Below are 14833 nucleotides of genomic sequence, written 5' to 3'. Positions count from 1 at the left end.
ATTTTTGTAGCGATGGGATCTCGCTTTGTTGCTCAGGCCTGGTCTCCAACTCCTGAAAATCTTCCCCTTCTAGGTCCTTCTCCTGGGGAGTCCAATCCACAAACAGATGAAAGAAGGGAGCGAGGCCGGCCCGGGCGGGGGTTCATACCTGTAATCCCAGCACTTTGGGAGGCTGAGGTGGGCGGATCACCCAAGGTCAGGAGTTCAAGACAAGCCTGACCAACATGGTGAAACCCCGTCTCTACCAAAAATTCAAAAAGTAGCCAGGCGTTGGCTGGGCGTGGTGGCTCACGCCTGTAATGCAAGCATTCTGGGAGGCTAAGGTGGGCAGATCACGAGGTCAGGAGATCAAGTGATCCTTCTGACTCAGCCTCCCAAAGTGCTGGGATTACAGGGGATTACAGGCATGAGGCACCTGTGTCTGGCCAACTTCATTTTTTAAGAGATGGGGTCTTACTATGTTGCCCAGGCTGGAGTGCAGTGGCATAATCATAGCTTACAGCAGCCTCAAATGCCTGAGCTCAAACCCTCCTCCCACCTCAGCCTCGCCATGCCTGGCCAGAGGCCACAGGCTGCTGATGCACCAGGCATGTGTTTTTTGTTTTGTTTTGTTTTGTTTGAAACAAGTTTTGCTTTTGTCACCCAGGCTGGAGTGCAATGGCACAATCTCAGCTCACTGCAACTTCCAACTCCTGGGTTCAAGCGATTCTCCTGCCTCAGCCTCCCGAGTCACTGGGATTACAGGTATGCACCACCACACCCGGCTACCTTTTGTATTTTTTGTAGAGACAGAGTTTCACCATGTTGGCCAGGCTGGTCTCGAACTCCTAACTTCAGATGATCCGCCCTCCTGGGCCTCCCAAAGTGCTGGGATTACAGGCGTGAGCCACTGCACCTGGCCTTACCATGCATGTTTTAAACACATACCCATCAATGACAAGATCGGGGATGTGAATGGCTTGGAGGCATTTGCATAGTAGTGGAGGCACTAGGTGAGCAGACATAAAGAAGACAATGGCAGTTCTCAATATTCACCATCACGGCTTTGAAATCCCGGTCAACCTGCCCCTCTCTGTCTCTGGCATTCATTGACACGGGCTTTCCCTGGCCTGAGATCCCATCCCAACACACACGACAGAAAACAGTGCAAAACAACACAGATGCTGAATTGACACAATGTACAACTCTGAACTGAGAAAGTGCAAGGAGACCACAGGAATGGAAGTGGGTAGGGGTGGGGAGGACGGGCGCCAGGCTGGCGTCCTGACAGCCACACCTGGGTGCAGGCCACGTGTCCTCATGGCCAAGGTAACCGGGTGTCTCAGGCACTTAATAAATATGAAGGGTGACCAGAGACTCAGGCTCTCCCTCTGGGAAGTGGCGTCATTTGGGGAATGAGTTTGGTCTCGGTGCCACCCCGGATTCAGCTGGATCAGTTCCGATGCCATGAATCCCTTTCCCGGTTTGAGGAAGGTACAAGCCCAGCTTGAAAGACACTGGGTGGGTCCTGATTCCGGGGTGACAGGGCAAAGGCTAACTTGGCTGTTGAGCAAGGCTTGCGTAGAAGAGGTAAACACGTTGACTCCTGAGTTTAAGGGTTCGGCTTAGAGACTGGTGGACGAGGCAGGGCCAGGGGTCCCGTTGGTGACATCTGCTGTCGTGTGTTGAAAGCCACTTGCTTCTCTGGACCTGACATCCCCTGCCCTTTCATCTTCCACGTTTGAGGATTGTGTCACGGTGGAGAGAAACTCAAAACTTCCAAATGGACGTGTCATCCTGGCACCCCTGGGCCTGTTTCTCTTCTCCTTCACAAGTAAAGAAAGAAACCAAAAATCCCAACCCAAGCCACTGCATGGACACTGTCCGAAGCCTGTTCTGCCTCCCAGATGAATAAATATATAAAACAAAGCTCTGGCAGGCAATGCTTTGGTCTTCTCTGTCTTTGACTAAAACGAGGCCGGCGAGGTCTCAGGAAGGGTTCTGGGCAGGGACGGACTCCAGGGACTCCAGGCAGATGTTCACGCCACGTCATCCTCCAGACTGACCATCTGTCTCTGCCAACAGATGGTAAACAGCGGAAACGATCAGTCCAGCATTCAGGAAACTCGGCCGGAGGCCACCTACTTCTCACCTCCTGGGCTCGGCAGCCTCCCACATCCTGATCCCTCAGCATGTTCCCCCAGGAGCCGCCAGAGGGAGACGGTGAGTACACCATTCAGTCACTTCCCACCACTCTCAGGGCAAAAGCCAAAGTCCTCCCCCCGGTGGCCCACGAGGCTCTGCACAACCAGCCTGGTCGTCTCCTGCCTTTTTACCCCTCTTTGCTCCAGCTACAACGGCCTCAAACCCAACAGGCATGGTCCAGCCTCAGGGCCTTCGCACAGGCTGTTCCTCTGGCTCAGAGAAGCCTACCTACCCTAAACCCCTTGTCTGAAGATCAAGGCGGGCATGGTAGCTCACGCCTGCAATCCCAGCACGTGGGGAGGCCAAGGCGGGTGGATCACTTGAGGTCAGGAGTTCGAGACCAGTCTGGGCAACATGGCAAAACCTCATCTCTACTAAAAATACAGAAATTACCCGGGCATAGTGTTGTAATCCCAGCTACTCAGGAGGCTGAGGCTGAGGCATGAGAATTGCTTGAACCCAGGAGGCAGAAGTTGCAGTGAGCCAAGATCGCAACACTGCACTCCAGCCTGGGTGACAAAGCAAGACCCTGTCTCAAAACAACAACAACAACAAAAACACACACAAAAAACACCTCCTCTCCCTTCCTCCCTCCCAGCCCTCTGGAAACCCTTCTTTGAGTTTTGTTTTGTTTTTTCAAGAGACAAAGTCTTGCTCTGTCACCCAGACTGGAGTGCAGTGGTGCAATCACGACTCACTGCAGTCTTGACCTCCTGCTTTAGCCTCCCTAGTAGCTGTAACTATAGGTGCTTGTCTAGGCTAAATTTTTATTTTTTTGCAGAGATGGGGTGTTGCTATGTGCGCAGGCTGGTCATGAACTCTGAGCTCAGGTGATTCACCTGCTCAGCCTTCCCAAGTTCTGGGATCACATGTATGAACCACCATGTCTGGCCTCTGAACTCCTTTTTTTTTGAAATGGAGTTTTGCTCTTGCCACCCAGGCTGCAGTGCAGTGGTGCAATCTCGGCTCACTGCAACCTCCGCCTCCCGGGTTCAAGCGATTTTTCTATCTCAGCTTCCCAAGTAGCTGGGATTACAGGTGCCCGCTACCACGCCCAGCTAATTTTTTGTATTTTTAGTAGAGATGGGGTTTCCTTATGCTGGGCATGCTGATCTTGAACTCCTGACCTCAGGTGATCCACCACCTTGGCCTCCCAAAGTGCTGGGATTATAGGCGTGAGCCGCCACGCCCGGCCTCTGAACTCCTTTTGACTTGCTTTGCCCCGTCACCATCTGATGGAACTCTATTCGCTGATCCAGCGTTCCTCTACATCACCGAGGCCGTTGTCCGCTGACATTCTGAACGAGCGCACAGAAGCATTCACCTAAGGCCGTCCTCGATCTGGAGGGCTGGGGAAGCCTCGGCCTGAGAATCCTACGCCTCCAGCCGGGAGGGGGCCGCCATGGGCTCTGGCCTTCTAGAGGGGGTCACTCACCGAGGGGTAGCTGTAGCCGTCCTGGTTGCGGCAAATGTGGACCTCATCCTCTGTGGTCTTCTGATAGACAGGGTTGTCAAAGTTGATGCTGTTGATGCTCTTCAGCCGCCAGTTCTTCCAGAGGAGGAAGGCCCCCAAGCAGAGGAAGACGAGGAGCACTGTAGGGAGAGGCACACTCTGTCACACAGCTCCGCTCAAGACAAGAGACCCAGCTCCATGGCTGGAGCGAAAACACGGGCATCGTACCATAACCTGGACTCCTGGTCTTTTATGTTTGTTTAGAGATAGTCTTGAGGGCTGGGCACAGTGGCTCACGCCTGTAATCCCAGCACTTTGGGAGGCCGAGGCGGGCAGATCATGAGGTCAGGAGTTCGAGACCAGCCTGGCCAACATGGTGAAACCCCATCTCTACTAAAAAGACAAAAATTAGCTGGGCGTGGTGGCGGGTACCTGTAGTCCCAGCTATTCGGGAGACTGAGGCAGGAGAATTGCTTGAACCCGGGAGGCGGAGGTTGCAGTGAGCTGAGATTGCACCACTGCACTACAGTCTGGTGACAGAGCAACACTCCGTCAAAAAAAAAAAAAAAAAAAAAAAGAGAGACAGTGTCTTGCTCTGTGCCCCAGGCTGGAGTGCAGTGGCATCATCATAGATCACTGCAGCCTCAACCTCCTGGCCTCAAGCGATCCTCCCAACTCAGCTTTCTGAATAGCTGGGACTATAGACATGCACCACCATATCTGGCTTTTTTTTTTTTTTTTTTGCGTTGAGACCAGCCTGGCCAATGAGGTGAAACCCCATCTCTACTAAAATTACAAAAACCAGCCAGGTATGGCGGTGCGTGCCTGTAATCCCAGCTACTCGGGAGGCTGAGGCAGGAGAACTGCTTGAACATAAGAGGCGGAGGTTGCAGTGAGCTGAGGTTGAGCAACTGCACTCCAGCCTGGGCAACAAAGCGAGACTCCATCTCAAACAAACAAAAAATAAACAGGCCAGGCGCGGTGGCTCACGCCTATAATCCCAGCACCTTGGGAGGCTGAGGCGGGTGGATCATGAGGTCAGGAGTTCAAGATCAGCCTGGCCAACATAGTGAAACCCCATCTCTACTAAAAACTACAAAAATTAGCCGGGCGTGGGGGTGGGCGCCTATGGTCCCAGCTACTCGGGAGGCTGAGGCAGGAGAATCGCTTGAACCCGGGAGGTGGAGGTTGCAGTGAGCCAAGATCGTGTCACTGCACTCCAACCTGGGTGACAGGGCAAGACTCCATCTCAAAAAAAAAAAAAAAAAAAAAACCAAAAAGAAAAAACAAACAAACAGAAAATAGGCAAATCTATCCATAAGAATTTTATTTATTTATTTATTTTGAGACGGAGTCTTGCTCTGTTGCCAGGCTGGAGTACAGTGGCGCAGTCTCAGTTCATTGCAACCTTGACCTCCCAGGTTCAAGCAATCCTCCTGCCTCAGCCCCTCAAGTAGCTGGGACCACAGGCAAGTGTCACCTGCCCAGCTAATTTTTGTATCTTTTGTAGAAACAGGGTTTCGCCATGTTGCCCAGGTTGGTCTCGAAGCCCTAAGCCCAAGCGATCCACCCACCTCAGCCTCCCAAAGTGCTGGGATTACAGGCATGAGCCACGGCGCCCAGCCTCGTAAGTATAAGGAATATCTAACCTGAAGCCCACTGGGTGAGCCACAGCCCAGAAGTAGCTGACTTCTTCCATATTTCTGTCCAGGATTAGCCACACACAAGGCTGTGACTTTTTAAGAAATAGGAACCGGGGTACAGTGGCTTGTGCCAGCTACTCGGGAGGCCGAGGTGGGAGGATCACTTGAGCCTAGACATTGAGGCTACAGCAAGGCATGATCACGCCCCTGCACTCTAGCCTGGGTGACAGAGCAAGACTCTGTCTCTAAAACAAATTAAATTTCTTTTTTCTTAAAATTTAAGAAAAAAGGAAAAAAGAAATGTGATGTGAGTTAGGATGAGCGTGAGTGAGGCAGCGAGAGTGCGCCTCTCCACACAGTCCCCTGCAAGAGAACCAGTTCCCCAGAAGGCACTCAAGTCTCAGTGAGGCCATGTCCGCAGCACAGGACCCAGCTCCACGTCCTCCATCTGACCCCTTAGCTGTCTGATCTTGTCACTGTCAGCCCGAAGCCGGGAGAGGCTGTCGGGGTGATAAGGGACACTCAGTGGGGCTGTACCCTGCCCGGGAGAAAAGGTGAACAGGCCCAACTGGCCAGGCACGAGGTCACCTTGCAGGAGGCTGTGACCTGGGGGATGCTGGGGGACTGGCCCGCGCTTACCAGTGGGGAGGACGATGGACAGAGCCCCCACGCTCTTGGGTTTCTCCTCATTTCCTCTGCCAGCAACGTCGCCCAGAGCTGCAGGAGAGAAGCAAGAGTGAGGCCCAGGTCTAAAGGAAGACCACCAAGAAATGGAGCAGGCAGAGGACGGCAGTCACGGCCAGGAAAGTGCCCAGCACGTCTCCCTGGGCACTTGGAGAATTTCCCGAGTCTGCGAGACGCCACACGGGCTTATTTGTGAGTTACCAAAGTTGCGGGACTCCATTCCAGTTTCAGAAGGCTTTTTTTTGGGAGGATAGAAATAGGGGTCTGGCTATGTTGCCCAGGCTGGTCTTGAACTCAAGTGATCTCCTGTCTCAGCCTTCCAAAGTGTGGGGATTACAGGCGTGAGGCACCGAGCCCAGCCTGAGAAGGTTCTGGAGCCTCACATTCATGGGTCTTTAGGGCAGGGTCGCAGAGGCTTTCATTCCAGGAGGTTGACAAGGTTGTGGGTGAAATTTTCGTCAACTTATCTCTGCATTTTATTAAAATGAGCATATTTTGGTCCGGGCGTGGTGGCTCACACCTGTAATCACAGCACTTTGGGAGGCTGAGGCGGGTGCATCACCTAAGGTCAGGAGTTCAAGACCAGCCTGATCAACATAGTGAAACCCTGTCTCTACTAAAAATACAAAATTAGGTGGGCGTGGTGGCGGGCACCTGTAATTCCAGCTACTTGGGAGGCTGAGGAAGGAGAATCACTTGAACCCGGGAGATGGAGTTGCAGTGAGCCAAGATCGCATCATTGCACTTCAACCTGGGCAACAGAGCAAGACTCCCTCTCAAAAAAAAAAAAAAAAGCCAGGCCTAGTGGCTCAAACCTGTAATCCGAGCACTTTGGGAGGCTGAGGTGGGCAAATTGCCTGAGGTCAGGAGTTCAAGACCAGCCTGGCCAACACAGTGAAACCCTGTCTCTACTAAAAATACAAAAATTAGCCAGGCGTGGTGGCGGGCACCTGTAATCCCACCTACTCAGGAGGCTGAGGCAGGAGAATCACTTGAACCCAGGAGGCAGAGGTTGCGGTGAGCCGAGATCGTGCCACTGCACTCCAGCCTGGGCAACAGAGCAAGACTACATCTCAAAAAGAAAAAAAAAGAAAAAGAAAAGAAAAACAATGAGTGTATTTTGAAGGGGACAGGGGAGCCACCTTCGGACCCCACAGTGCCCAGCATGCTCAGTCCTGAGGTTGAATGGCACAGAGGCTGATTGTCCTGCATCAACTGTCCCACGAATTATGGGATGGGGATAACCTCGGTACAGAACCATGCAAGTAGACCTGGGCCATTCAACATAAAGGCCCCAGGCAAGTCAACATTTCAAGTCCACTAGAGCTAGGCACGGTGACTCACGCCTGTAATCGCAGCACATTAGGAGACCACGACAGGAGAATCACCTAAGGCCAGGAATTTGAGACCAGTCTGGGCAACATAGCCAGAACTCCCTCCTCTCTACACAAATGAATGAATGAACGAACGAATGAACGAACGAACGAACGAACGGCTTCTTTGCCAAATTTGAGGAGGTCTGGAATTCTAGCAGTGCCCCACCTCCCCAAAGAAAGAAGGTTTCCTGGCCTCTTCCAGGCAGTTTCCATTTTATCCTGCTTGTAACTGAACAAAGGTTTCAGCTACTCTGGGGGAAAAAAAAAAAAAAAAAAAGGTCTGAAATTTGCTGATGCGCCATTTTTTTTTGTTTGCTAGAAGTCTAGGAGCACCATATCCCAGCAGCTCAAAGCAGGTTGGGCGCCCTCTGGTGGACAAATGAATGACGTCCTGACCCATACCTGGGTCTCATCACATCCAGGGAGGACAGTGAGGCCAGGTCTTATAGGACGAAGACAGCCAGACCCTCACCCCAGTCCCCAAACTAAAGGAGGAGCCAAAAAGCTTAGGAATCCGATAATATTCCTTTTTTTTTGGGGGGGGGGTGGGGACGGAGTATCACTCTTGTCCCCCAGGATTGGAGTGCAATGGCACAATCTCAGCTCACTGCAACCTCTGCCTCCTGGATTCAAGTGATTTTCATGCTTCAGCCTCCCGAGTAGCTGGGATTATAGGTGTGTGCCACCACGCCTGGCTAATTTTTGTGTTTTAGTAGAGACAGGGTTTCACCATGTTGGCCAGGCTGGTCTCAAACTTCTGACCTCATGTGATCCGCCTGCCTCAGCCTCCCAAAGTGCTGGTATTACACGCGTGAGCCACTGTGCCCTGCCCAGGAATCCAATAATATTCTAATGCATTATTTTTATTTTTAGAGAGAGATGGGAGTCTTACTATGTTGCCCAGGCTGGACTTCAACTCTTGGGCTCAAGCGAGTCTCCTGCCTCAGCCTCTGGGTGTAGCTAGGACTGCAGGCATGCACCTCCACACTGGCCTTTAATATGTTATTTTTTAAAATTTAAATTAATGAAAAAATCCCCCAATGAACAAAATATCAACATTTTCAAGGATAGGCTATGATCTTACACCTGCAGGATTCGGCCTCACTGGACCACTGGCTCCAATAAAACTTTATTTACAGAAGTAAGTGGCCAGGCCTTGGCTATCCTGTGATGATTTGAAAAAAAAAAAAAAAAAAAATGTTTTTGGAGACAGAGTTTTGCTCTGTCACCCAGGCTGGAGTCCAGTGGCATGACCTTGGCTCACTGCCTCCCAAGTTCAAGCAATTCTCTACCCTCAGCATCCCAAGGAGTTGGGATTACAGGCGCCCACCACTATGCCCAGGTAACTTTTGTGTTTTTTTGGTAGACTGGGGGTTTCACCATGTTGGCCAGGTTAGTCTCGAACTCCTGACCTCAAGTGATCTGCCCGCCTTTTCCTCCCAAAGTGTTGGGAGTACAGGCGTGAGCCACCATGCCTGGCCAGAATTTTGTTTAAATTGCATTAATCTCAGCACTTTGGGAGGCCAAGGTGGGCAGATTGCTTGAGCCCGGGAGTTGGAGACCAGCCTGGGCCACAAGGCGAAACCCCATCTCTACAAAAAAATTCAAAAATTAGCTGGGTGTGGTGGCTCATGCCTGTAGTCCCAGCTACCTGGGAGACTGAAGCGGGAAGATCACCTGGTCCCCGGGAGGTTGAGGCTGCAGTGAGCCGTGACAGTGCTCTATCACTCCAGTCTGGGGTACACAGTGAGACCGTGTCCCAAAAAAATAAAAATAAAAAAGTTTTGGCCAGGCACCGTGGCTCTTGCCTGTAATCCCAGCACTTTGGGAGGCCAAGGCAGGTGGATCACGAGGTCAGGAGTTCAAGACCAGCCTGCCCTACATTGTGAAACCGTCTCTACTAAAAATACAAAAATATTAGCCGGGCATGGTGGTGGGCACCTGTAATCCCAGCTACTCGGGAGGCTGAGGCAAGAGAATCACTTGGACCCGGGAGGTGGAGGGTGCAGTGAGTCAAGATGGCGACACTGTACTCCAGCCCGGGCAACAGTGAGAGGCTCCGTTTCAAAAAAAAGAATTTTAAAAAATATATTGCATTACCATGTTGAATAGTTGGGTTTTAAAAGAAAAAAAATTAGTTTCTTTGTTACTTATTTTGTAGTAGAGATAGGGTCTTGCTGTGTTGCCCAGGCTGGACTTGAATTTCTGGGCTCAAGCCATTCTCCCACCTTGGTCGCCCGAAGTGCTGGGATTACAGGTATGAGTCACCAAAAAATACATTGTAGGCCCGGTGTGGTGGCTCACGCCTATAATCCCAGCACTTGGCGGGGCCCGAGGCGGGCAGATGACTTGAGGTCAAAAGTTTGAGACCAGCCTGGCCAACATTGTGAAACCCCATCTCTACTAAAAATGCAAAAATTAGCCAGGCATGGCGGCGGTGCCTGTAATCCCAGCTACTCTACTTGGGAGACGGAGGCAGAAGAATCGCTTGAACCTGGGAAGCGGAGGTTACAATGAGCCGAGACCGCGTCACTGCACTACAGCATGGGTAAGAGCGAGACTCTGTCTCAAAAAACAAAACAAAACAAAACAAAAAAAGGCCAGGCGCGGTGGCTCATGCCTATAATCCCAGCAGTTTGGGAGGCTCAGGCGGGTGGATCACCTGAGGTTGGGAGTTCACGACCAGCCTGACCAACATAGAGAAACCCTGTCTGTACTAAAAACACAAAATTAGCCAGGCGTGGTGGCGCATGCCTGTAATCCCAGCTACTCCGGAGGCTGAGACAGGAGAATCGCTTGAACCCAGGAGCCAGAGGTTGTGGTGAGCCGAGATCGCGCCACTGCACTCCAGCCTGGGCAACAAGAGCAAAACTCCATCTCAAAAAAAAAAAAAAAAAAAATTATAACATTGTGTTACAATGTACTGGATTCCTTAGCCTTTTGGAGCCTCCGCGAAAAGCTGCGTACTGAGGAATCCCTCCCTCTCCTTGCCTGGGTCCTGGCCTTTCTGGGCGGTGCCTGAAGGTGAGGCGGCGAATGTGCCTTGATAAAATGTCAGGACCCAGACTGTGTGTGGCTGACTTTGGGAACCAGGAGCCTGAAGGACCCGGCCCCTCATATGATTTGGCCCATTTAATCCTTGCAAAGAGGGCAAGAACTGGTATTAGGCCCACTTTACAGATAGGGAAACTGAGGGCCCAGAGACACATGGCCCAAGTGAGAGAAGGTCAGCAAGGGAGTGAGGACGCCACCCTGGACTCCATCTCGTGACCAAAATGTTCGTGGCCACGGAAGGGGCCCACCTCCTGGGGAAGGGGGGCCCAGGGAAGGCCCAGCCTTTACCTTGGTGAGACATCGTCACTGTCTCCGCCGTGGTGAGCCCAGGGGTGGCCCCAGGCAGCTGGGAGGTGTTGGGAACAGGCCGGGTGGTTGTGTGCTGTGTCGCTACGGCTTTGGAGCTGACCATTAGCCTGACGGTGGAGGTCTCCTGGGTGGCCACTGCAGCCTCAGCCTCTGAAAGAATAAATAAAACGTCTTCTGAGTGCCACATGCCTGCAAGCCCCTCTAATAAGTGTGCGCCTAATGAGGAGAAGTCTAAAATGACCTTGGGAGGCCAAGGCAGGAGGATCTCTTGAGTCTAGGAGTTTAAGACCAGCCTGGTCAACATGGCAAAATCTCATCTCTACATACAACAACAACAAAAAATTAGCCAGGTGTGGTGGTGCGCGCCTGTACTCCCAGCTACTCAGGAGGTTGAAGTGGAAGGATCGCTTGAGCCCAGGAGGTAGAGGCCGCAGCGAGCTATGATCCCATCACTGCACTCCAGCCTGGACGTCAGAGTGAGACCCTGTATCAAAAAAAAAGAAACCAGGCCGGGCGCGGTGGCTCAAGCCTGTAATCCCAGCACTTTGGGAGGCCGAGATGGGCGGATCACGAGGTCAGGAGATCGAGACCATCCTGGCTAACACGGTGAAACCCCGTCTCTACTAAAAAATACAAAAAAACTAGCCGGGCGAGGTGGCGAGCGCCTGTAGTCCCAGCTGCTCGGGAGGCTGAGGCAGGAGAATGGCGTGAACCCGGGAGGCGGAGCTTGCAGTGAGCTGAGATCCGGCCACTGCACTCCAGCCTGGGCGACAGAGCAAGACTCCGTCTCAAAAAAAAAAAAAAAAAAAGAAACCAAAAAATAAAAAAATAAAATAAAGGCCGGGCGCGGTGGCTCAAGCCTGTAATCCCAGCACTTTGGGAGGCCGAGACGGGCGGATCACGAGGTCAGGAGATCGAGACCATCCTGGCTCACACGGTGAAACCTGGTCTCTACTAAAAAATACAAAAAAACTAGCCAGGGGAGGTGGCGGGAGCCTGTAGTCCCAGCTACTCGGGAGGCTGAGGCAGGAGAATGGCGTAAACCCGGGCGGCAGAGCTTGCAGTGAGCTGAGATCCGGCCACTGCACTCCAGCCTGGGCGACAGAGTGAGACTCTGTCTCAAATAAATAAATTAATTAATTTAATTAAATTAAAAAGTCCCAAATGAGGCCAGGCGCGGTGGCTCACACCTGTAATTCCAGCACTTTGGGAGGCCGAGGCAGGTGGATCACCTGAGGTCAGGAGTTCAAGACCATCTTGGCCAACATGGAGAAACCCCATCTCTACTAAAAATAGAAAATTAGCCAGGCATGGTGGCACATGCCTGTAATCCCAGCTACTCGGGAGGCTGAGGAAGGAGAATCGCTTGAACCCAGGAGGCAGAGGTTGCAGTGAGCTGAGATCACACCACTGCACTCCAGCCTCGGTAACGAGAGAAACTCCGCCTCAAAAAAAGTGCTCACGCCCCTAATCCCAGCAATATGGGAACCCGAGGTGGGCAGATCACGAGGTCAGGAGATCGAGACCATCCTGGCTAGCATAGTGAAACCTCATCTCTACTAAAAACTACAAAAAATTAGCCGGGCATCGTGGGACGTGCCTGTAGTACCAGCTACTGGGGAGGCTGAGGCAGGAGAATCGCTTGAACCCAGGAGGCAGAGGTTGCCATGAGCCAAGATCGTGCCACTGCACTCCAGCCTGGGTGACAGAGCAAGACTCCATCTCAAAAAAAAAAAAAAAAACAGAAAAAAGAGTATTGAAAATAAACACCATGAATATCTACTTTGTGATCATATTGTTTCTTTTTCTTTTTTCTTTTTTTTTTTACAGATAGGGTTTCACTTTGTCCCCCAGGCTGGAGTGAAGTGGTGTGATTATAGCTCTGTGTAGCCTCCACCACCTGGGCTCAAGCAATTATCACACCTCAGCCTCCCAAGTAGCTGGAACCACAGGTGTGAGCCGCCACGTCTGGGTCATATTGTTATTTGTTGTTGTTCAAAAGGGAGATTCAAGGGCCGGGCACGGTGGCTCAAGCCTGTAATCCCAGCACTTTGGGAGGCCGAGACGGGCAGATCACGAGGTCAGGAGATCGAGACCATCCTGGCTAACACGGTGAAACCCCATCTCTACTAAAAAATACAAAAAACTAGCCGGGCGAGGTGGCGGGCGCCTGTAGTCCCAGCTACTCGGGAGGCTGAGGCAGGAGAATGGCGTGAACCCGGGAGGCGGAGATTGCAGTGAGCTGAGATCCGGCCACTGCACTCCAGCCCGGGTGACAGAGCTAGACTCCGTCTCAAAAAAAAACAAAAAACAAAAGGGAGATTCAATTTGCTTGAGGGAGGTGTTGGCCTCAATTGAGACTTTCTCAGAGGATGAGAAAAGTCCACAAAGGGGGCCTGGCACGGTGGTTCATGCCTGTAATCCTAGCACTTCAAGAGGCAGAGGTGAGTGGATCACCTGAGGTCAGGAGTTCGACACCAGCCTGGCCACCGTGGAGAAACCCTGTCTGTACTAAAAATACAAAAATTAGCCAGGCGTGGTGGTGCATGCCTGTAATCCCAGCTACTTGGGAGGCTGAGGCATGAGAATTGCTTGAACCCAATAGGAGAGGCAGCAGTGAGCCAAGATGGCACCACTGCACTCCAGCCTGGGTGACAGAGCAAATCTCAAAAAAGAGAAATAAAAGTCAACAAAGGGGACCATTTCCTCCCTCAGGGCCCTTGTCAGAAATCATATCACCTCTTCAGGGGTCCGGGAAAGAGAAAACCAGGTATCAAAGGGGAACTGGGTATATGTCCAGCCCAGTGCTGATGTGTCCATCCAAGGAAAGAAAAGTATGGTTTTCCCGACTCACGAGTCCTCACAATGACTTAGAGGTACCCATTTGACAGATAAGCAGAGAGTCTCAGGAGGGGCAGTTGGAGGACACAGGACACAGAAACAAGGCGTGTGCCGCACCTGTGAGGCAGCTCCTCATGTCCTTGGCCAGCAGCATGCCGTCCGGGCAGGTGCAGGTAAACTTGGGTGACTGGGGGTTGATCTGTGGGGCAGGTAGGCACAGATAGTGGCAGCCGCCATTGCTCAGCGTGGTCCTCTCACACCAGTTCACTCCTGGGGCAGAAGAAGTGGAGTCAGGGCAGGAACCAGATCATCAGATAGACTAGAAGATTCCAGAAATTTCCAGAACATTCCAGAGTTTCCACAAGGAGGTTTCAAGGGGGGGTGGGGCTGACCCACCCTTACCTCTTGGCTGGGTGAGGTTGTGGAAGAGGACCATATCCTCTGGGGACAGTAGGTTTTCGGCCAACAAATTGATATCAGAACCTGTGAGGCGGTTGGCACTGAAAATGGCTTCGTTGATGATATCTGTCCAAAATACTTTGTCCTAAACAGGCAGCAAGGAAGATGACAAATCCCATTAAACACTGGGATGAGATACAGGCCACCCTCTCTCCACAACTAGTTTGTTTGTTTGTTTTTTGAGACAGAATTTTACTCTTGTTGCCTAGGCTGGAGTACAGTGGCCCAGTCTCGGCTCACTGCAACCTCCACCTCCCGGGTTCAAACGATTCTCCTGCTTCAGCCTCCCGAGTAGCTGGGATTACAAGCACATGCCACCACACCTGGCTAATTTTTTGTATTTTTAGTAGAGACGGGATTTCACCATGTTGGCCAGGCTGGTCTCGAACTCCTGACCTCAGGCTATCCACCTGCCTCGGTCTCCCAAAGTGCTGGGATTACAAGCGTGAGCCACCATGCCTCACCCACAGCTAGCCTTTTTTTTTTTTTTTTTTTTTTTTTTGAGACTAAGTCTTGCTCTGTCACCCAGGCTAGAGTGCAGTGGCACAATTTTGGCTCACTGCAATCTTAGCCTCCCAGGTTCAAGCGGCTCTCCTGCCTCAGCCTCCCGAGTAGCTGGGACTACAGGCATGTGCCACCACACCTGGCTATTTTTTGTATTTTTAGTAGAGATGGGGTTTCACCATGTTGGCCTGGCTGGTCTCGAACTCCTGACCTCATGATCCGCCTCCCTCAACCTCCCAAAGTGGTGGGATTATAGGCATGAGCCACCATGCCTGGCCCACAACTAGTTTTTTTTTTTTTTTTTTTTTTTTTTTTTTTTTTTTTTT

The 14833-nt window shown here is 51.7% G+C and overlaps 1 protein-coding gene across 5 annotated transcripts in view; it reads right to left on the bottom strand.

Moving 5' to 3' along the window:
• Positions 1-782: 782 nt before the first annotated feature.
• Positions 783-14833, bottom strand: part of LDLR (low density lipoprotein receptor) — a 43877-nt gene continuing 29826 nt past the window's right edge. For 3 of the 5 annotated variants that reach the window (XM_025366453.1, XM_025366456.1, XM_025366455.1), the window contains 6 exons: positions 13947-14088; positions 13662-13814; positions 10683-10853; positions 5920-5997; positions 3620-3777; positions 783-2054 (listed from right to left, as the gene is read on the bottom strand). In XM_025366453.1, the coding sequence (XP_025222238.1) occupies positions 2019-2054; positions 3620-3777; positions 5920-5997; positions 10683-10853; positions 13662-13814; positions 13947-14088 (738 nt within the window). In that variant the 3' untranslated portion in view covers positions 783-2018. The remainder of the gene's footprint in view (positions 2055-3619; positions 3778-5919; positions 5998-10682; positions 10854-13661; positions 13815-13946; positions 14089-14833) is intronic. The other 2 variants (XM_025366454.1, XM_025366457.1) reach the window with 2 other exon arrangements.

Source organism: Theropithecus gelada, chromosome 19, assembly GCF_003255815.1.
Source record: "Theropithecus gelada isolate Dixy chromosome 19, Tgel_1.0, whole genome shotgun sequence".
Classification (NCBI taxonomy): Eukaryota; Metazoa; Chordata; class Mammalia; order Primates; family Cercopithecidae; genus Theropithecus; species Theropithecus gelada.
The sequence above is the reverse complement of the archived record's forward strand: the minus strand, read 5'-3'. Positions and strand labels throughout refer to the sequence as shown.